At 36.5% G+C, this 22,596-nt stretch overlaps 1 protein-coding gene across 3 annotated transcripts; it reads left to right on the top strand.

Moving 5' to 3' along the window:
• The first annotated feature begins 9,299 nt into the window (after nucleotides 1-9,299).
• LOC307003080 (uncharacterized protein) lies at nucleotides 9,300-20,565 on the top strand. 3 transcript variants are annotated; one of them, XM_079621197.1, is made up of 5 exons: nucleotides 9,300-9,361; nucleotides 11,977-12,073; nucleotides 12,934-14,380; nucleotides 14,556-14,651; nucleotides 19,696-20,565. In XM_079621197.1, exon 3 carries the CDS (start codon nucleotides 12,939-12,941, stop codon nucleotides 13,932-13,934), a length of 996 nt encoding a protein of 331 aa, XP_079477323.1. In that variant the 5' UTR covers nucleotides 9,300-9,361; nucleotides 11,977-12,073; nucleotides 12,934-12,938; the 3' UTR covers nucleotides 13,935-14,380; nucleotides 14,556-14,651; nucleotides 19,696-20,565. The 3 variants fall into 3 exon arrangements, with proteins under 3 accessions (XP_079477323.1, XP_079477321.1, XP_079477322.1); XM_079621195.1 differs by having other exon boundaries at nucleotides 12,934-14,651; XM_079621196.1 differs by lacking the exon at nucleotides 9,300-9,361 and having other exon boundaries at nucleotides 11,956-12,073; nucleotides 12,934-14,651.
• Nucleotides 20,566-22,596: the final 2,031 nt, after the last annotated feature.

Genomic DNA, 22,596 nt, shown 5'->3' with positions numbered 1-22,596 from the left:
TTATTTAACATTTTTCAATAAATTAATAAATATGCAGCGAGTAAATATGCAGTTTCCAAATCTGAGTGAAGTTTATACCATTCGGCTACAGAGGAGAGCTAGAAGTATCACTAGCGATGCAGCTCACCCAGGATAATTTCTGTTTGACCCGTTTCCATCCAGCAGACAACACAGGACAGTACAGTCTCTTACAAACAGACTGAGAAATGGTAACACTTTTGGAAACACTTTCTATGAAGCCCATGCTGAGGTTACACTTTATTTTGATAGTCCACTTTAGATATTCTACTAAGTTACTTTTCAACTACATGTCAACTAACTCTCATTAGATTATTAGTAGACTGTGGTAGACTGTCAGTAGACTGTTAGGTTAAGTGAATAAGTTGACTTGTAGTTGCCAAGTTAATTATAGTCAGTAGAATGTCTGTTGGGGTACCAACAAAATAAAGTGTTAGCAGATATTAAGCATACAGTCTACTAATACTCTAATGACAGTTAGTTGACATGTAGCTGCAAAGTTACTTATTGTTAGTAGAATGTTTAAAGTGGACTATCGAAATAAAGTGTTACACATGCTGATATGATAATGAATTATAGAATATATTACTTAGAAATTGTGCTATAAGTATATTTATAAAGACTCAAGACCTATGCTGCATTACACAGTTGTAATCAAATTTATTCAATCCCCATTGCAAATCCGGTTTCTTGGCAACATTTACAGACTTTCAGCGATTTGCAATGAACAAATGAAACAAAAGTAATTGAAATAGCTCAACACAACAAATGTTTTAAGTGGTTTCTTCAAATTCAACTGAAAATGCCACTTTTAATGACTTCTGCAGTCTCAAAAATGATTCCCCTGAATAGAATCCATCACAACAGCACAAATAAACTAAACAGGTGTTTTCTCAAGCACACATGATGCAACTTCTCAAAGGCTTCATTAGTTGCACCAGGTTTGCTTGAGTTAGAAATTTTTTATATCAGGTTTGTTGAGTTTCACATAAGATAAGATTTCATCGCCGTTCACAAACGAGGAACAGGATACAAAAAGTTAAGTAAAAAAGTTAAAAAGTTACTAGAGATCCCATTGCAGGCCCGGGGTGGGTAATCGGGAGAATCGGGAGACTTCCCGGTGGGCCGCTTCACTTTTGGGCCGGTCGATAATTTTTATTTTTATTTTTTACATTTGTCACGTTAGTTACAATATTAGGCTACACGCGTTCCGCATTCGGACACCACAGCGCGCATCCTCTGCATGGGTTGTTCCATGTGAGGCAGTTCTCCCCTCTCCTCCCATATAGTTGGTTGGGTCCATAGCGCGTCTTTTCCAAAACGTTTTCTCAGGTACCGATAGCTGGGCCGGCCCTACCATAACGGTACGCGTCAGGGAGGATGGATGGGAGGAAGAGGCCAGGAGGGGCTGAAAAAGCCAGGTTCAAAAAAAGAAAGGCAGGATGCTGCCAAATGTGCCAAGCTTACAGATTTATTTTCAAGAGGACAAACACAAGTGGCAAGCAGGTAAAGAGAGATAGGCCTAGCAATAGCAACGCTGCAACATAATTATTGTCAACCTATTCACAAGCAAAATATAAAATTTAATTAAAATATTAGCCTTTTTGTATCACTCAATACATGTCATGGCGATTCTTAGACTTTGCAAATATTATGCAATTTAATATTGATAACAAAACTCATGCTTGATCTGTGTATGCAGTAAAATGACCTCTTAATTATTTGTTGTTGCTTCTGAGCAGCAGAACTGTAAACATTAGTTCAATATGCCTCTTTGTGGAAGAGTGGGATACATTTCAAATGCTTTCTTTCTTTCTTTCTTTCTTTCTTTCTTTCTTTCTTTCTTTCTTTCTTTCTTTCTTTCTTTCTGCTTTTGTTAATTTATCAACCTATTCTTCTGGAATAGTGGAATAATTTTTGTTAACTTCTTCTGTGAATTATTATTTAACCTTTACATTATTTGTTGAACCATGGTATTAATACAAACTACACAATAGTAAGAGCTGAACTGTTGCTTCATTTATTCAATTTTGAAAAAATGCTATTTGGAATTCCACCATGGAAAAAGTGGGCCGGTCTTGGGCCTGAATCTCCCGGGCTGAAAAGTGGCCCCACTCCGGCCCTGCCCCATTGGAAGCATAGTTTGCAAGTTCAACTGTTACCAACTGTTTTTTTTGGATAGCACATTATTATATAGTCCTTTTCTGCATATCCCTTGTGCACTGTTCGATTTCTGTGTACACCCTTTATGGAGCGGGTCAAATTGACCCTAATTGGATTCAATACAATTCCTCAAAAATCACTCTATGAAAAACAACAAAGATTCAGGTACAAATTGTAAACTTTTAATATCAAAATATATATATATGAACATGATTTATGAAAACGTTTTTTAACCATTTTTTAAAACAGTTTTGTTTTGACAAAATTGGACTATTATTGATTAACAGTAGGCTATGCTGGTTTTTTTTTTTTTTTTTTTTTTTTGCATTTTATGCTTAGAACATCATAACTGAACAATTACATTTAGCTGTATAATGAAAATAATGTTTGCTTTTCCTAAGTTGGCTCAACTTTTGTTTTGTACACTCATTTCATAAAGTCAAGAAGTTACTTCTGACATGATGAGCACACAGCAAATGTGTGTTTTCTGCATATGAATTTATTGCACTTCACACACGGTGCTGGTTTTGCTCTCGCACTTGGATGGGCACACCAATCTTCCTGCCATACATAAAATAAATGTTTTATTTTCTGTCTGTACAGTTTCTTTTGAATAGCTGCCTATGAGGGTCAAATTGACACTATTAGTAATAGTACAAACGTATAGTAATTTTGTTTGTATATGTCAAAACACATCAGCATGTTGAAACTTTGCATGCATGTTCATGATGATAAATGAGAAAAAGTCACAAAATATCAAGAAAAAACAACAACATAGGTTAACCAGTATTTCCAACAACTAAAAAAATAGAAACGGGTCAAATTGACCCGCAACATAACACAAGATATACATACTATGGCAATTACAATAACTGGGTTATAACTAGGTAACCTTTACCTATATTACCAGTACTTTCCTAGTACACTGTCAGTACACGTACTCTAAAATAAAGTGTAACTGTTTTTTGACAAACACCCAGGTCATGTGGTAATTTAATTGCCGTCTGAATCCACATCTCTGAGTTTACAAGAAGAGATCGCTTCAAATTCACTTTTTAAATACTTTTTGACAACTGCAGAGCATCATAAGATAACTGTTGCGCTTTGTTGTAATTTTAAACAATTGTAAAGATGTACACTTTTTATTACAGAAATTCTGGAAAGTATTTAAAAAAAAACTATATTTCATCAACCCTCTACCTCCTCAGCAAGTGGAATCTGTTATGAACAAAAAGGACAAAGAGAAAAAAAGCACGTAAACATTTTAAATGGGCCGTAGCGTCAGAAATATATGCAATTTTAAAATATTATTATTTAATTATACACATAAAAAATGTAAATCAAGCAGTTTTATGTTTACTTCATGTAAATAAGAGACTTTATTAACTTATTTCCGCTAATTTACATATTGTTTTAAAATAACATCCATAATTTTGAGATAAGACAGAAGACCATTCCAAATATAGCATGTCTAGCTTCCTATATTTACACAGGAGATAAAAAAAAATGAAACAATATATAGGACATTATTTTCCTATTATTCAATTATATATGAATTTATTCTTATTATTCTAAACGTATATCATTTTATTTACAGCAGACAATTATGCAACTGACCACGTGAGCAGCGCTTACCTTGGTTCGTAGCATAAAAGACTTGCTTCTCCACCATGAATAAATCGTTAAGTTTTATCACTGAGGTGCAACAGACGTCCACATGACAAATTAATTAACATATGAATAGGGCTATAGTGTAAGAACTTGCTCTGCCCCAGAACAATATTTGTGGTTGATGTCATGAATCCAACTTTGTTTGAACCACCTGGCTCCATCTGGTATGCAACTTTTTATGATCCGATCAATACCTGAAGGATAGAACCAACTTCTGCCCTTCATTTTTTTTTCTCATTAAACATCCTTTTTCAAACAGCAATACTTCATATTTTGAGGAGTAAAATCAGTTAAGAAAAGGTGTTACACGTTGACTTTAAACATTATTCATAGCAACTGACATACTAACCTCCTGCTGGAATACGCCAGGGGCTTTTATGTTTTGCATGTCAGAATAGGTCTTTTGAAAGAGCGAACACACACTAATCTGTTATGAAATCTGGGTACCGGTATATAAAAACACCATTCTTGAGTGAAAAGAAAATCACAGAGGAAGACTCAATGAGGATTCCAAGGGAGGTGGACACTGTCAGCTGCAGGATATGAGAGCGTCTGCATTTTAAAACCACCTTTTCCTCTGGGGAAAAAAACACATGTTCCACATAATAATAAAAATAAATAAACAAACAAGCCTTCCACTTAACTTTATTCAAATGGCAGAAATGTCTACACTGCATAGATATTTTGATGATAAAGAAATGCTACTTATGTTCTAATTACTAACACATCAACATAAACTGAATTTCAATCATGCCCTGCCTCTCTGCAATATAATGACAGATGTCAGCTGGATGAATGGTCAGAATGGATCACTGTTTTCATATGTATGCCATGCATGGCACATAACAAAATTTGTATTTCCTCAAATAAAAATAAAAAACTGTATTACAGATGCTTATTCATCATCGAATGTATTTTATAATGTGATTTCTTTCCCTCTGTTCCAGACTCAGTGATTGCTTACATTAAAAAATAGATGATCTTGCAAAATGTATGCACACTTTAGTGGTTTTAACACCCTAGCATGTTTCTCGCGATAAAGATGCAAATCAGCGACTCAAAAATATATTTACTGTATACTGCTGCCAGGAGACATTAACTCTTTCTGCATAAAAACATGAATTCTTTCTGCATCAACAGCAGCAACTCTTTCTGGGTCATGCACTGGTGACTCCCACAATATAGCCAAAAATCTAAAAGCAGTCTTCCAAACTGACATAATATAATGTAGAAGTATAAAATGGTCAAAAATGTCAAAAATGTACTCTGTTAAATGTGTGTCTAGCCAAAAACAAGCATTATGTAAGCTAGCAAAAAGGGTTTAACTTTATTTTTTATTTATTACGAAAAGAAAAAAAAAAAAATTGAATAGGCCGTTATTGTCACGAACTGCTCTGAGACACAAAGGTTGTGGATCCAAATACAGTATTTATTGAACAGGGTAATCCAAAGACGTAATCCAAAGTACAGGCAGGGTCAATCGCAGGCAGGCAGTCCATACCAACAAACACAACAAGGCAGGGAACACAGGCAAAAGAGTAATCCACTCTTTTTGATCCTAATTTTAATCCTAAAATTAATGAAATCAATGGAAACATGTTGAAATATGAACTATATATAATATTCCTCAGACAACAGGCGAAACAAATGAATGCTGCCGCCAGCGCATTTTCAGGGGGGAAAGGAGTTGGTAGAACCACTTTTTATGACTATTTTCCTAAAATTCTTCTTATTAAATTTAAGACTTTTTATGACTCTGCTGAAACCCTGCAAGGACGATGGTTTCAGCTAAAGTCTTCTTTACTGTTCAAATTAAGAAAAATAAATAAATAAAATAACAGCAAATTTTCATTTTGGGGCAAATTTAAAATGCTTGGCAAACTATTTTAATTATAATAATGGTCACCTTTATAGCTACTTGTTCTATGGAATGGCTGCAGTGACAACAATCCTAATCTAATTACAAATCTGACTACATTTCAGTGAATCTCTTATTTGCATCTAAAATGATTTGCCTATATAGGTAAAGAATTGTAGATGCAATAAAGAGATTCACTGTGATGTAGTCAGCTTCCTTGTTTGTCAGTGTTTGTGCAAATGCAGAAACCATGAGCTTGCGCTGAAATTATTGACAGCTTCAGATTACACTGACCAATAACTTTCTGAATATATTCACAATTTTAAATAAATGCTTTATTTATTTGTCATGGTACTAAGAGGACCAAAGGCCACGTACGTTTTCAGGAGTGACAATTGCATTTAAATGCAGCATTGACGTTTAAAATGCTGCTTGGCGAATTATTATAATTATAATAATGGTCACCTAGAACCACTCCTGGTTAAAATGCCCATATTTTTATTTTCTGCTTGCTAGTGTTTCTCTTTTATTTGTGTTTTTCTTATTTTAAAAAATTGTAGTATCGTTTGGAATTCTCTAAAGATTCCAGTAAGAATACATTATCAATCTGAACAGAAACACTGTGGCCCAAACATTTTCCTACACTGTAAAAGGTCACCCAGCCAAGTGGAAGACTGACTCTTAAGAAAAGGTCAGATATGCTGGTTGTATGTTGAAAGCCTAATGTGGGTCCTTGTAAACAACTGCAGGGCTGGCCAGCTGTTAAACACTATTTGTGTCAACACAGATGTTCTCTAGTGCCCTCCTACAGCATACTAATGCTTAAGATTCTGGCATATGAGATAGATTAAAATCTTAAAGGGTTAGTTCACCCAAAAATGAAAATTCTGTCATCATTTTGTCAACCTCATGTCGTTCCAAACATGACTTTAATTCATCTTCGCAACACAAATGAATATATATTTTTATAAAATGTGAGCGATTTCTGTCCCTCCATTGACAGCTACACAACTACCACATTGATGCTTCAAAACTTCATAAAGATATCTTAAAATTAATTCATATAAATCGAGCGGTTTAGTCCAAATTTTCTGAAGAGACAAATCGCTTTATACACTGAACAGATTTAATTTAGGCTTTTATTCACATATAAACATTCATCAACACACACACATCAGTTATGAAAAACGGAAGCTCAAGCATGCTTGTGTTTACGTACGAGAACCAATGAGGTTTATTCTCGTGTGTTGCGCAGTACATTTGAGCTTCTGCAAGAACCAATGAGGTTTGTTCTCGCATGTCAATGAGGTTCGGTTGAGCTTCTGTTTATGTTCGCTAATCAATGATTATATGAATAAAATCCTAAATTAAATCTGTTCACTTTATAAAGTGATTGTGTCTCTTTAGAAAATTTTTGTGAATAATTTTTGGGTAAACTAACAATTTAAGAGGTTTATCCCCCATTAGGTAACACTTTATAATAACTACACGCTATTAATCATTAAGCATTAGTAAACAGTTATTTCATAATTTATAAAGCATTAATAGACATTAATAAGCAGTTCATAAATACAGCTATAAATGCTTGATTCTTGATTTAAAAGCATATATATATAATGTGTTTTATTTTTATATAATTTAATTTTTTTATATTATTAATGTTCAGTGTATAATTCCTAAATGAAATGTTGCATTATTTACAAACAAGTTATTTAGGAGATGTCAGTGGTTCATAAGATCACTTATAAAGTGCAAGTAAATGATTAATAAACTATTTAAATGTACTCATACATATTATTCAGACATAGTAATAGTTACTTAGTGTGTTAGTATGCTTTATTAACATGTATTTCTACAGCAATTCAGGGTTAATTCAGGTAGTAAAGCATATAGTAGTTGTTAGTTACTATTTTTTGCGAGCTCATCTAAAGTTTGAGCGCGAAAGAAATGAAAACTAAAGAAATACAATATTTTCATTAAATATTACATTACATTTTGGTTTGATTTTTACCAAACCCTATTGTATACCCCAGAACGTTTGGAATATACAGCATTTGTCACATACTATCCATTCTGTGATAGTTTTGCATATTTTTTTACAAGCTTGATAAAACAGATTTTAATTGGCAACATATGTATGGAAGAATCAACTGTGTTCAGCTAAATTGTGTGGTTATGAAGTCCAACTAACACTACTTTCATTTCACCAGGAAGACTATTCCTTTAATTACACTGTAAAACCAAACAGTAAAACTTAGATAAATAAAATGGGTTGTAATTACTCAAAAAAATAAAAACGTTCATTCAACTTTAATTTTCTGTGTAATTAAAACGAAAGTGAAATTTTAAGTGTACAGCACTCAAATGCTTTCATTTGTTTTTTACAGTGCACTCAAATAGTTTTACTATACTCCCGCCTGACGTCACCCACGTGCGTACGTGCTCCTCCTTCTAACGTAGCAGTTGCAAGTTCGCGAAAACACGCCATGTTTTCGGTGCTTCCCTGACTCGCCTCTGATGACAATTTGATAAAGCCAAGTTTGCAACACCTGAAGAACTCGATCTTATTTTATAAAAATAGCATAGGAGAAGATATTTTTCGATCTGGGATTTGCTGTGGTGTTGTCTGTGAGGACCCTTGATGAGAAACGCGGCATGCAATTTTCTGATCCTGCTGGTGACAAGATTGTCTTCGTTGTGCTGCCATCCATTTTATTCCTTTTCTCGTTGGGCACGCTAATCTGGTAAGTTCCCTTCCCGGTTTTATTTCTGCAAAGTTTTAGTGTCTTCGCAGTTAATGTATTTTATGCATTTGCAAAGCGAATAAGAATGTCTCGATACATTTTATCCTGCCTCACAAAATATTTACAACACATGGAACAAAGTGCATCAAATTATTGTCAAACCTCTATGAAAACCACTAAGTTAACGTTAACGTTACTTGTATATTCATGCGTGACTATTAAATTGAGTCAGTGACAGCCCGCCATTTTGAGGTCATTAAAATGTATTGCCCGAAAACGTTTTAATGTGGAAACCGATGCATTAGCTGATGCAAAAAGATAGACTTTGATGTAAAAAAAAAAAAAATACAGTTGCTTCAACAATTCAATCCAGTTTACCTTTATTGAGGCAGGATAAAATGTATAGTAAAATGGATTGAATTGCTGAAGCAAATTTTTTTTTTTTTCAGTTAATGCATCGGTTTTCACATTAAAACGTTTTCGGGCAGCACATTTTAATGACCTCAAAATGGCGGGCAGTGACTCAATTTAATTGTCACATGAATATACAAATTTTATTCACTTTGTTCCATGTGTTGTACATTTTTTGTAAGGACAGGTATTTATAAATTTTATTTAAATAGTTTGCCCAAGCCACACCAGTAGCTTGTGTTATTTAGCAGAGGCATTTTTGTTCTTGCTTAATTTGACATTTTAAAACGCAAATTGTGCAGTATAACACATATTTAAACATTTAAGGTTTGTTTTATTTGATGAGACTGAGCATAATGCCTATTAAGTTACATAACTGATTTAGTGTTGTGTGTTCACATATTTTTCATAGTATTTTGGCAAATATTACAACCTGACTAACTTATCAAACTCTCTTTTTTCAGGCTAAAAGTGAAGCAGCTGGCAGTTCAGTTTGGTATGTTTATGTCCAATTATTAATACACATTCATTGCATAGAGATGCTAAAATGTGAATGAATATTGGGTGCACAACACAAATAAAAAAATAAAAAAACAATGGCGTGGAAGTGCAAACGTTGTGCTGCTATCTTTGATAAAAGGTTACAGGTGCTTGAACACTATCGTTTGCATCATGCCAATGTTTCCTCAGTCAGCCCTTTGCCATGCCTTTATGATGACTGTATCTGCACATTTCAGTCAATAAATGCGTTGAAAATTCACTTAACACGGTTGCATGCTCAGACAGTTGTGCATAGTGTAAATCATATGGAATGTGTATCATTCATCTGTCCTATATGTGGACTGAAGCAGCCGTTTAGTGATAAAACCCTTCTCAGTCATTTAAGGACACATTTAAAACAACATGAGACAGTGGACTGTCCATTCAGAAATTGTCTGTACTCTACCAATGTCTACTCCTCCTTTAATGCCCACAAAAGTAGGAATCATCCAGATGGTGATGTCTCAGATTTTAAAGACGAGATCATCTTGACAGTAACTGACAGCCCCTCAATGCAAAGTCAAGTTGAATCTAATGAGCCAGATTGCGCTCAGGATTCTCTTGAGCTATCGACTACTGACTTTAATCCTCTTGAGTCAAGATGTGACACAGATGAATTGCAAGCTCAAATGAGGAACAACTTGGCTTCTTTGTTCTTGAAAATGCACAGTGTTCTTCATGTATCAGAGATGGCTTTACAAGACATAGTTGAAAGTTTGGTACAGATATTCTCACTGTCCAAACCTCTTGTAAAAGACTCCATCATCATGGTTCTGCGAGAGAACGATCAGACTCTCAGTGAAGTCCTTCTTAATGAATTAGTGGAAGCTGTAGTGAAAAGTAACATCTTAGTCAGTGCTACTGCAGAAGGTGCGGAGCTGTCCACTGCTAAGCGAAGGAAAAGATTTGTGGAGAGTAACTATCCTCTGGTATTGCCAGTTCAATATACAGTAGATTCCAATGGACACACAGCTGTGTATGTTCCAATACTTCAGATGCTTCAAACAATGTTTAAAAATACTGATCTTCTTGAAAAAATTCAAGAAGCCAAACCATCGCCACATGGAACGTACATGTCTCATGAAGACGGAATGTATTTCAAACAAAATGAGCTATTGTCAGAAGTAGGAGAGCTGAAATTGTCACTGATTATGTATGTGGATGACCTTGAACTAGCAAATCCTTTAGGCACAGCTAGAAAGATCCACAAGCTTTGTGCAGTGTATTGGTTACTTGCCAATTTACCCAGTAAGTATAGATCCAGCCTACATGTCATACAGCTAGCTCTGCTATGCAAAGTACCAGACGTGCAGAAGTGTGGTTATGAAAGTGTTCTGTCACCTTTGTTGAAAGACTTGCAAACTCTTGAGCAGGATGGTGTTTTCATTGAAAGTCTCGGTCAGTGCATCAGGGGCACTGTGTTGTCTGTGGCAGCTGATAATTTGGGTGCTCATGGTCTTGCAGGCTTTGTGCAGTCTTTCCGAGGACATTATTTCTGTAGATTTTGTTGCTGTACTGCAGATCAAAGACAGGCCAGTGAAGTTTCTGAAGGAGAGTTTAGCATGAGAACGAAGGCCTGCCATGATCTTCATGTGCAAAATGTTGTGCAAGGAGAAAATGTAACCCATTTTGGTGTTACTGGTGAGTGTGCTCTCAGCAAGGCACTGCAGCATTTTCATCCCATTACTGGATTCCCACCTGATATTCTGCATGATTTGTTTGAGGGTATTGTGCCTGTTGAGTTGGCCTTGTGCATCAGTGTAATGATTTGAAAGAAGTATTTCACCCTTGAAGATCTAAACCAAAAAATTAGCACATTTCCATATCAGCACACTGATAGGCTTGATAAACCTCAGCAAATCTCCAAAAATTTTGCTGCCAAACAAAACATTGGTGGGAATGGGCATGAAAATTCCACTCTGCTGAGGTTATTACCACTTATGGTAGGAAGTAAAGTCCCTGAAGGAGATGAAGCATGGGCCATATTGATGGACCTTAAAGAAATTGTGCAGCTAGTGTTGTCTCCATCTTTCACAGAAGAATCCATCCAGTACATGCAAACTAAAATAAGTGATCACAGACAGGTTCTTAAAGCAGTGTTTCCAGACTTTAAACTCCGACCCAAGCATCACTATATCGAACACTACCCAGAACTGACAAAGCGTTTTGGGCCTCTGGTTCATCTGTGGACCATGAGATTTGAGGGAAAACACCGCTTTTTCAAAAGGGTGATCCATGACACAGAATTTCAAGAATGTCTTGAAAACCCTGGCTACCAGGCATCAACACATGATGGCGTATCACCTCAATGCCCCATTTTTTTTTCAAACCCCACATACAGGTCTCAAGTGTTACTACTATCCAAGTCACTACTCTGCCTCAAGTGGCAAGAGACTTCATAGAGACCAAGACAGACAGCCAAAACATATACAGTACATCAAAAGTCTCTATTGATGGCACAGAGTATGCAAATGGAATGTTTGTTTCCGCAGGACAGGCAGGAGGACTTCCAAAATTCAGCAGAATTGAAAATATACTGCTTGTGAACAACTCTGCTTCCTTTTTTTGCAGGAACTACGAGTCCTGGTACAGAGAACATTTAAGATCATTTGAGCTGACATCATTGGACATCTTCTCTGTGCATCAACTGTCAGAACTAAATGACACAGTAAGTCTCACAGCATACACTATCAGTGGACATTTGCTGTTAACTCAGAAAAGATCTATTTTGATCAGAGATTTGGAGGATTAAACACATTTAGAAATGGAAAAATATACAGTCACCTAGGACAGTTGGTGGTCATAATAGTGTTAAATGGATACCAAAAATGAAAATTCTTATTTACACACCTCATGCAATCCCATATGTATGACTTTATTTCTTCAAATGAACAAAACAAATGAAGAGTCCATACAACAAGTGAATGAGTTCCAAAAAAATTAAAGTTCAAAAAGCACATATAGCAATAATGACCGTAATCCATAAAACCTCAGTGGATGAATAAATGTCTTCTGGAGCAAAACAATAGGTGAGTGTCAGCTACATTCTAATATAATAATTATTTTTTTTAATCATGTTCATGAGAGCATCAATTTCATGATGTAAGCATGCTGTGAAACTCATGTAAGAAGCGAACAAGGATATTCATTTTTGTGCAAGCTTCTCTATGCGTTACATCACGGTTCACAACATGTACAAACATGTGTGTTATGGTTGACTGAAAGCGATGCTTTCAAGTAAAAAAAAAATTCTTACACCGATAATTTTACTCTAGAAGACATTGATTCATCTACTGTCATTGTACGGATATCATCATTATTGCTCTATGTGCTTTTTGAAGTGTTAACTTTTCAAAACTCATTCACTTGTATTATATGGACTCACAGAAATTGATTATTTTTCTAAAAATCTTAATTTTTCTTTGTAAAGAAAGAAAGAGTCATATACATCTGGTATGGAATGAGAGTTTTCATATTTCATCCATTCAGATCAAGTCTAACATGCATTCTTTATTTTCTTTTAAACAGTAAGAATGGCAGCTCAGAACTTCCTGCTTCATGTCCATATCTCATCAGACATTGTGAGGAAGATGACTCTGTCTTCACATCCAGAATCTGTGAATGATTTAAAAACAATGATAAAAGAAAAGTTTAAGCTAGACTACGACTTTAACCTATCTTACGAAGATCCTGATTTTGACGGGCAGCTATGTTCCCTTGTAGACATTGAGGAACTTCCACAAAAGGCTGTGCTAAAAGCTGTACGATCTGAGATTGATGCAAGTTCAGTAGCATCAGATGACACAATAACATTGCCCCATGCTGTGACTCCAGACAGGACTGAGAAATGGCCTTATGTTTTTCCAGTGCCTACTTTTTCTTACGAGGTAGAACTCATACTTGGTGAGGGAAATGCTACATGTGAGAAAACGGGGAAGACTCTCAAGTTATCCAGGGGACAAAAGCATGACATTCTTGAGACCCTTGCAGCCAAAATGCATAGTTTCAAAGCATACCCAAATGATAAAGAAGTTTCAATGGTAGCAGAAGCACTTGTCACCAAGCATCCAAGTCTAAAGGAGCCAGGATCTCAGACAGGGTGGTATGGTTGGAAAAACAGTCTGAAGTTTAAGATGGGAAATTACCGCACTAAATTGAGTCGAGCAGGATTTCACGAGGTTGTAAATTGTGGAAAAAGGAGTAGAAACAACCCGGACAAGCAAGCTCCTCACACAAATATCAAACGCCCCAAAAGGGCAGAAGTGAATTTCCTCCCTAACTTCCCAATAGGCGAAGACACTGCAAGCCTGGAACAACTTAGACTACAAATTGTAGAAGAAGTTAAGAATAGTGACAAAAATCTTATCCTGATTACGAAGTTAATGCAGACGACCTTTGCCCTGAGACGCAAAGAGGTCATCACTGAAAACTTACCTGTTGGTGATATCCTGGAACGCTGGCCTGCTTTTAAAATGGAGTCACAGGTAAAAATATTTTTCTTAGTACACTTGAAAATGTGTTATATTTAAGGAATAGTTGACCCAGAAATTAACATTTGCTGTTAATTTACTCTCTCTCTCTGGCCATGCCAGATGTAGGCGACGTTCTTTCTTCAGTATAACACTAAAGATGATTTTTAGCTTAACTCATGGTCCTTGGTGACTCATAAAATACAAGTCAACGTGTGCCGTCACTTTGCGAGTCAAAAACATAAACAAGAAGCAACACAAAACTAATACCTGTGACACAGAAATCTTGAGCTCCAGACTCTCGTTTTCCTGGTAATAATGTTATAGTCTGTTGTCTATATCTGCTTTTTGACTCACAAAGTGGTGGCACCCGTTGACTTGCATTTTATGAATCGCCAAGATTCAGCTAAAAATCATTACTTCAGAGCTTGTTCAGAAAGAAAGCTGCTCGCACAGGGAAAGTGTCTGAAGTACTAAGTCAGCTCTTCAGGATATATGAGCTCCAGGTCAGTTGGTTACACTTCTTGATGCCTGATAAAGAAACTGCAGTGGATTTTTAAATATTTTGGTTGTATTTACAGACATTTGAGAGGTATATGCATAGTATTGTGTGGCTGTGCAGATTATATTCCATGTTAAATCAAGATTCTCATACTCAAGTCTCTAATTCTCACACTGAAGGAAAACGTGGACATCCATGTACGACGAGCTGCCGTCCTCCGTGCTCTCCCCACCTATCTACAAGAGGATGACTCAAACTTTCTCAAGACGTGGGATGTAAGTGTTGCACTGTTTGATTACCAACAATCTCACTTGCCATTCAGATGTCATCCTGGTTCTAGTTCCCTGTTTTTAATATTAATTACAGGGTTCGTACGGGTGCTTGAAATCCTTGAAAATGCTTGAATTTTGATGTTGTGTTTTCAAGGTTTGAAAAGTGCTTAAATTTTGGATAAAGTGCTTGAAAATGCTTGAAATTGTAATTGTAATTTTTTTCCACAACAAATACCTATGTGACTGAATTGTTCGTTTATTAAATGGAGAAATAAAATGTTAGAATGAAACCTGCGGTGCCCGCTTGTGCATGTGTGACTGTGATCTGCCGGCCTATTTTCACGTGTTACTCCGCCATCCACCCCCATGAAACCACTACTTCAACATGCCGGGAGGTTGCCGTTTCAATGAACGTTGGCTGGAAGATGCTAAATTCAAATTGTGGATTAAACGAGGACAAACCCCACGAGTTGCCTCGTGTAAAGTCTGCAAAAAAGACGTGCAGCTTTTCACAATGGGCGAGTCTGCTCTCTCGAGTCACATGAAAGGTAAGTCATAAACTTTTCAATTAGGTTAACTGAAGTAGCCTACTGTAAGTTACAGGTTAGCGCCTATTTATTTACGCTAGTAACTGCTAACTTAGCTAGGAATTCGCATTTTGTGACAGAGTACTTGGTGTGATGTAATGTTAGTATTGCATGCCTTATGTAGGGTTGCCAACCGTTCCGTGTAATACGGAATCGTCCCGTATTTGACACATCAAAGTCTTGTTCCGTATTGAACCGATACGGAACGCGCTTTGTTCCGTATTTTTGAGAATCAATTTCAGTGCAAATCCGTGACAGACACACACATAGCTTCTAATATATGTCAGACTATGAACGAAGACATTTGTAGGCTTGCGGTAGATAACGTTACTAATTTCTCCCCGTTTGTCTATGATCAGCGTCGCGTTTTTAACATCTTGGAACATCATCAGAGAATGCCCTTTTAATTGGTCGTTTCAGTCATTGTGAGTCATGTATCGTAGCAACGATGATGACAAGTGACAACAGCGGGAAATGTAAAAATGACTAACGTTACTTCCAAGCAGCCGGCGAAAAAGAGCACAAAAATATAGAATTGAATGGGAAATAGCTGCACAATGTGCTTAGTCTGGAGGTTTATTTGTTTCTGTGAGATTTTCCTTGTGCATATATATATATAATATTTGCTTCTCTTGAACCCTTCAACCTGCATCATTTCAACGTAATTGTGTTTAACAGCAGAATTTGTGGTGAAAAACTACATTAGCCATTTTCCTTGTGCATATATACAGGTGTTGTATTGCTTGAATGCATTATTTGAGTGCAATATTTCCTTTCCAGTGCAAAACAATAATACATAAAAAAAAGGTAATATATATAAAATATATATTTAATATTTTCTTTATTAGCTGTTTTTTTTATGTACTATTGTTTTGCACTGGAAAGAAAGTTAACTAAAATGGAAGTATAATTATATAATATAAAGATATTTGCACTACACATCCTTAAAATGTTGTCAAATTAAATGTCACATGTCACCAACCCTCCCATTTGGCTCAAATCCTCCCATTCAGTGCTACTCTCTATAGCTGTCTTACTGTATGTTATGTTATGAACCATTAAGAGAATAAACATTTTTAAAGGTGATAATTCAGCATTTATACAGCAACATAGTTAACTGACAACTGTCATTTTCAGAATTTTACAGAAATTTTTATTGAGAATAAACATAATTAATTAAAAAAATAACATTTCCCTCCTATTTTTGTTGTTATATAGGAAAAAAGCATCAAGACCTGATGCGAAGTCATCTGAATACAGGTCCAGTAGTAAGTGATTTTTTTGGGCAGAAAAGCACAACTACATCCATCAAAACAACCAGCAGGGACAGTGCAGCGGAAGCAGCTGGTGGAGTAGTCCCTCTACCATCCACATCCACTCCTTCAGTCCAATCTTCTAATCCACATCAGGCAACCAGTAAGACCACAAGCACCATAAAACCATTTATCAGCTCTAATCCAACACTTCAAGCAGAAATCTACTGGGCAACAAAAGTTGTAACCAGCCACTATTTCTACAAATCATGTGAGAATGCAGCAGACATTTTCAGAACCATGTTTCCTGACAGTGATATTGCAAAGCAATTTACTTGTGGGGAGAGAAAAGCAGCATACCTCACCACATTTGGGATTGCTCCTCATTTCTCTTCACTAATGAAGGCCAAAGCCAAGAAAGAGTCTGAATATGTACTTCTGTTTGATGAAAGTCTAAATAGGGAAATTAAGAAAAGCCAGCTTGACATGCACATACGATTTTGGGATGGTAACCAAGTACACTCAAGGTACCTGACATCATTTTTCATGGGTCATCACACTGCAGAACAAATGCATGAGAAGGTTGAACAAGTGTGTTCGGATATAAGCTTCCTGAACCTGATTCAGCTGGCGATGGATGGCCCAAATGTTAATTTGAAGCTCTTCTCACTGGCCCAGCAGAACATTGAGAAACAAACAGGCAAGAAAATGTTAAATGTTGGAACTTGTGGATTACATATACTACACAACTCCTACAGAGCAGGGTGTGCATCCACAGACTGGGAGCTGGGAAATGCTCTGTCAAGCCTTAAATGGCTATTCAAGGATGTTCCAGCTCGCAGGGAGGACTACACAGAAGTCACTGGTTGCACATCCTTCCCTCTTGACTTCTGTAGTCATCGGTGGCTGGAAAATGTGGAGGTGGCTGAGCGTGCCCTTCAGATTTGGCCCTCTCTGAAAATGTACGTCAGTGCTGCTAAAATGAAAACTGTAACCGAACCACTTACAAAGTCTTTCAAGACGGCTGAGATGGTTGTGCAAGATGCCCTCTTCCCAGCAAAGCTGAACTTCTTTCTAATGGTAGCTAGGGAAATCACACCATTTTTAAAGTTATACCAGACGGACAAACCCATGCTGCCGTTTATGTGCGGTGATCTCACAAATATACTGAGGAGTCTAATGGAGAAGTTTGTCAAGCCCAGTGTCATGAAGGATGCAACTACCCCTGTAAAGCTTCTCCAAGTTGACTATGCTAACTCAGTCAACCACATAGATGTCACCAAACAGAGAATCGGATTTGTCACAGAGCGAGCCCTAGAGAACATGAAACAAAACTCCTCTGAGAAGCTGATCCTGGAGTTCAGACAGAACTGCAAGCTGTTTTTACTGAAGATGGTGTCCAAACTGTTTGAAAAGTCACCACTTAAATATCCGCTTGTTAGAGGCCTGTCTGTCCTTGATCCAAGGGTGCTCCTCAAAAGCAAAGAGACAAGTGTCCGAAAACTCAACACTGTTTTACGACTCCTCGTGGACTCTGGCCGCATTGAAGAACAAAGCTGTGATGACATTCTGAGGGAGTTTGGCCACTTTTATGACCACAATCTGATGTGTGCGTCAGATTCCTTCAGGAATTTCAACCCACAGATGGGAAGGTTGGATGAATTCTTCCATGAACATTTATCAAACAAGGCAGAGTTTCACCATCTCTGGGAGGTAGTAAAACTCGTCCTGGTCCTCTCGCATGGTCAAGCCTCTGTTGAGAGAGGGTTTTCCGTTAACAAAGAGGTGATGGTGGAGAACCTGAAAGAGCATTCTCTGATTGCTCAGCGGATCATTCATGACCATGTGAACCATATTGGAGGGCTGCTCAACATAGTCTACACGAAAGAGCTACTCCTCTCTGCAGCTGCTGCCAGACAGAAATATCACAATTATCTGGATGACCAAAAACGTCGAAAACAAGATGAGCAGACTGCTCAGAAGAGGAAGGGAGTAATGGAGGAGATAGGTGAGATCAAGGCCAAAAAGAAGAGGATGGAGGAGGACATAAGGGTCCTCCTGAAATCTGCAGATAGTAATGCAGAGAAAGCTGAATCGGTTGGAAAACTCAGCTTCATCTCGAAATCAAATTGTCTTCGCAGAGCTGCACAAGAAAAACAAAGAAGTCTGGAGGCTGTAGAAAAACAGCTAAACGACAAGCTGATGGAGCTCAAAGACACCCCTTAATAGGTCCTTAGTGTACCATATGGCCTTAACGTACAATGTTCTGTTTAATGCAGTTTTTTTTTTGTTTTTTTTAACAAAGGGCGATAAAGGCCACTTAAGTTGATTTGTTTCGTTTTGCAGTACTTTGTGTTGCAGTATTCTGTGTTGTTTGGTGTATATTTTGTTGATGTTTGTTTTATTGTTTTTTTTTTTTTCAACAGGAGTGGATTAAGTCCACTGAAGTCAACTTTAAGTTGATTTCTTTACTTGTTGAGTTGATTGTTAAATTAAATATGCACTTTGAGGTTATAGACCTTATACATAAAATGCAACCTTTGGCCTAATCTTTATAACGCACATGTAGCACTTTTGGCCGCATGTACTTTTGCACTATTTTGTGTTGTTAATTCTGTGTTTGACAACTCGGGTTGTTTTGATTTGCACAATATTGTTAAAAAAGGGTCAATGAGCTGAATCTGATTGACTGTCTACCTCAAAGACGAATGTTTGTATTTTTTATATTTTCAATAAATTAATTGAAAGTGAAGTGAACCTGTCAAGTGATTTTGTTCGGGGTAATTGTTTTTACATTGATTCAGACAGGTTAGATAGTAAGCAAAGTCTACTTGGACACTGATACATTTTGAAAAATAAAAATTGTGATTTGCTTAAATATATGATCCTTCTGCTATTACGAAACACAATTTTGGCTGTTTATAGCATTATCTCTTTTAATGCGATAAAAACACTAAATATTAATTTTGACTATGTATTGGTATGTAATTTACGGTGGTGTAAGGTGCTGTAAAAAGCTGTAAAATGGACCTTGAAAGTGCTTGAAAAGTGCTTGAATTTGATCTTGGAAAAGGTGTACGAACCCTGTAATTAGAATTGTAGTTTCTGTATGGGATAAAATGGTTTGAAATAGAAGTAAATATTTGTCACTTGTTAGCAGTCATCCTTTGGAAGTTTAGAGTAACAGTTCTCTGTTCTTGTCTTCAGGTTGAGCAGTCTGATGAACCAGACATTGATGCCGTACCACTTGGTCTCCTCTCCATTAGTGGCAATTCAACAGATGCCACGTTCTTCTGCCCAGAGAAGATTGGAGTTGTACTTGAGGGTAACATGGTTATCGATTTTCCCACATTGGCTGATGCATTTGTCATGCTTTTTGGACTAACTTACGCCTTGGACCTAAGTTACCCAAAAGAGTTGGCCAACACTTTTGACTTTACCCAGAAAGTCTTGATGGGTCTGGATGATGGGAAGCTAAGGCCCAGAGTGTTGAGTCTTAAAAATGAGCTTTTTGCAGTGGAGTAACTTCAGTGTTTGAACAACGTTCACAAAGGTACTCCTTCATTTGACATTGCATTTACAATTTCACTTCTGTCACTGTGCGGTGAACGATGCGTTTTAAAGTATGATTGTTCAACATACAGTTTAAATGTGTTGCTGTTCAAGTTGGGATGTTTGCACTGTATTGATGTGTCATACAGTACGACAGACAATGCAGTGCATTGCAGTTTACACTAGTAGTCATATATTTAATGTATGTATGTTAATACATTGTACATTGGTCATTATGTGCAGTTTAGTAAATCATTGAGTAAAATGTTTGTCAATATTGGATTTTTACACTATTAGTCTATTATGTAATTTGCAGAACATTTTATCAGTTGATATACTATGTAAAAAATGACTACCACAGTAGAAGTTCCATATACCACACAGAGATGACAGTTTAAAAACTTTTAATCTTTCTCTTATATTGTATTCTAGTATAACTTTTATATTTCTAAGGTTACTGCTATGCGTGAATTTTGAATAGTATTCATACTTGACGGAAGTGTTTACAACTGGGTGATATCCAGATATCCATATTGTCCACTTCTAAAAGTGATAGTTATCTCAGCCCATATCTCAAGGGCCTTGCACTGTATTGGAGTATTTCCATTTGACAAACAATTTGTTGAAGTTTTGTGATTACTTAATAAAAGAGTAACTTGCTTTTAAATTGTCTGTGTTCACCTGTTTTTTTTTATTATTATTTCAGAATGTGTTATAGTTTGCAATTTAGTTAATTGATAATATAAATCTAAAAACTTACAAAAATGAATAAAGTGAGTAATTTGTTACAGATAAATTAAAACTAAAATGTTTTTCTGAAGGTAAAATAAATTGTATTGTAACAAAAAAGTTATCTTTAATTAATTTTAATAGGTTATGTGAACCCAAAAACTCCTTGTAAAATTACTTGACTAATAATGTTACATTAACTTGTAATATTAAGTTAGTATCAGTTAAAATTACCTAGTAACATTTACTTTAAAAAAATGTTTCTTTAACTTATAAATTTAGTTGGTATCAGTTAAAATTACCTAGTACCATTTACTTAAAAAAATATGTTTCTTCAACTTACAAAATTTAGTTTTGATTGAAAATTTTCGATGTAATCAGTTTCAACAATTTTTTTGAGTTATATTAACTTATCCGGTTTTACAGTGTATGAAATTGATCATTGCTATAAATTAAATTACAGTATTACTGTATTGATGAACCCTACCCCAAAATACTACTAAAACAGAATATAATGGTGAATCCTGCGAATGGTGTTTCAGAGTTATTTATATTATTTATTTATTCATTTTTGTTTTCAAATACAGGTCAATATCTAAGCAACCAGTGCTGGATATTAAGTTTGGAAGGTCAAGGTGTGCGTGAAGGATCACAGCCTAACTTCATCACTGGCCTGGGAGCGCTGTTTGCCTCCTATAACTTTAGCTTGCAGTACCAGGAAGAGGCAACATGCACCCTTGAGTTTATTCAGAGGTTAGTCATTAGCATATTTGCCATTCATGTATATTAGACTGAATTGTCTCACTAACCTTGTCTTGACAGTATTTATTAAGGACTTCATTTTTTTGTTCACAAACGTTTTGTCAGCTGACTACTGATATGAACTATATGGCTCTGGTTTCCATACAGTGCTTAGCTTAAGCCAGGTCTATGTCTTAATAAAATTAGGGTATTTAAGCAGCTTTTATAAAAATGTCTTGAGTAAAGGCATTAGACCTTTACTCCCCTGGAGGCTAAATCAGCAGGATTGCTTGTGGTGTTAACATATCTCCACTGAGATGGATTTGATACACACAGTATCTTTTAAACCCGATTGGCTACAAAGGTACGAAACCTTGAGGTCTCATTGCTGATGTACTTCAGTACGGAAGTACTATCAGTCCAAAAAATTGAGTCCTGAAGTTGCATCTGCAGCTCCTTCCTCCACAGCTCATCCATTCGACCTGCAACCATGGCAGCCGTCAACTCCATACGAGGGAGGGTGATTGGTTTTAACTGAGCCACTCTGGCTTTACTCATTATGAAAGCACAGTGAACTTGTCGGTCTATGTTGTTTAATAACAGGTAAGTCACTGTTCCATAGCCGCTCTCACATGCATCCGCAAAATGATGTAACTGAGCAGAAATCACTTCCCCAAAATCCATTGGTTTTAAGCATCTGTCAACTTCAAACCTTTCAAGCTGCCAGAGCTCTTTCAAGCAACTTCTCCACTCCTGTGCAGACAAATCTGGTATAAAGTCATCCCAGCAAGGTCCTTTCTACACAAGTCTTGAAGGATCTTTTTGTCAGATAAGACTACAGGAGCCAAGATCCCTAAGGGGTCATAGATTGAACTGACTGTGGAGAGGATCCCTCTTCTGGTTAAGGGTCGATCCTTGATGAGGATTTTGAACTTAAAAGTGCCGGACTGAACACACCACTGTGCGCCCAACGCTCTTTCTACAGGAAGTGTGTCATTGTCCAAATCTAAATCCTTAACCTCTTTTGCTCTCTCTGTTGCAGGTATAGCTGCCAGCACGGCACGTCTGTTGCTGATCCACTTCATG

Source organism: Phoxinus phoxinus (assembly GCF_949152265.1).
Source record: "Phoxinus phoxinus genome assembly, chromosome: 8".
Taxonomy (NCBI): Eukaryota; Metazoa; Chordata; class Actinopteri; order Cypriniformes; family Leuciscidae; genus Phoxinus; species Phoxinus phoxinus.
Note: the sequence above shows the minus strand (reverse complement) of the source record. Positions and strands in the feature narration are given on the sequence as shown.

Excerpts from the sequence above, each read along its gene's own strand:
- LOC307003080 (XM_079621197.1), top strand. The coding sequence starts at position 12,939 with ATGGCAGCTCAGAACTTCCTGCTTCATGTCCATATCTCATCAGACATT.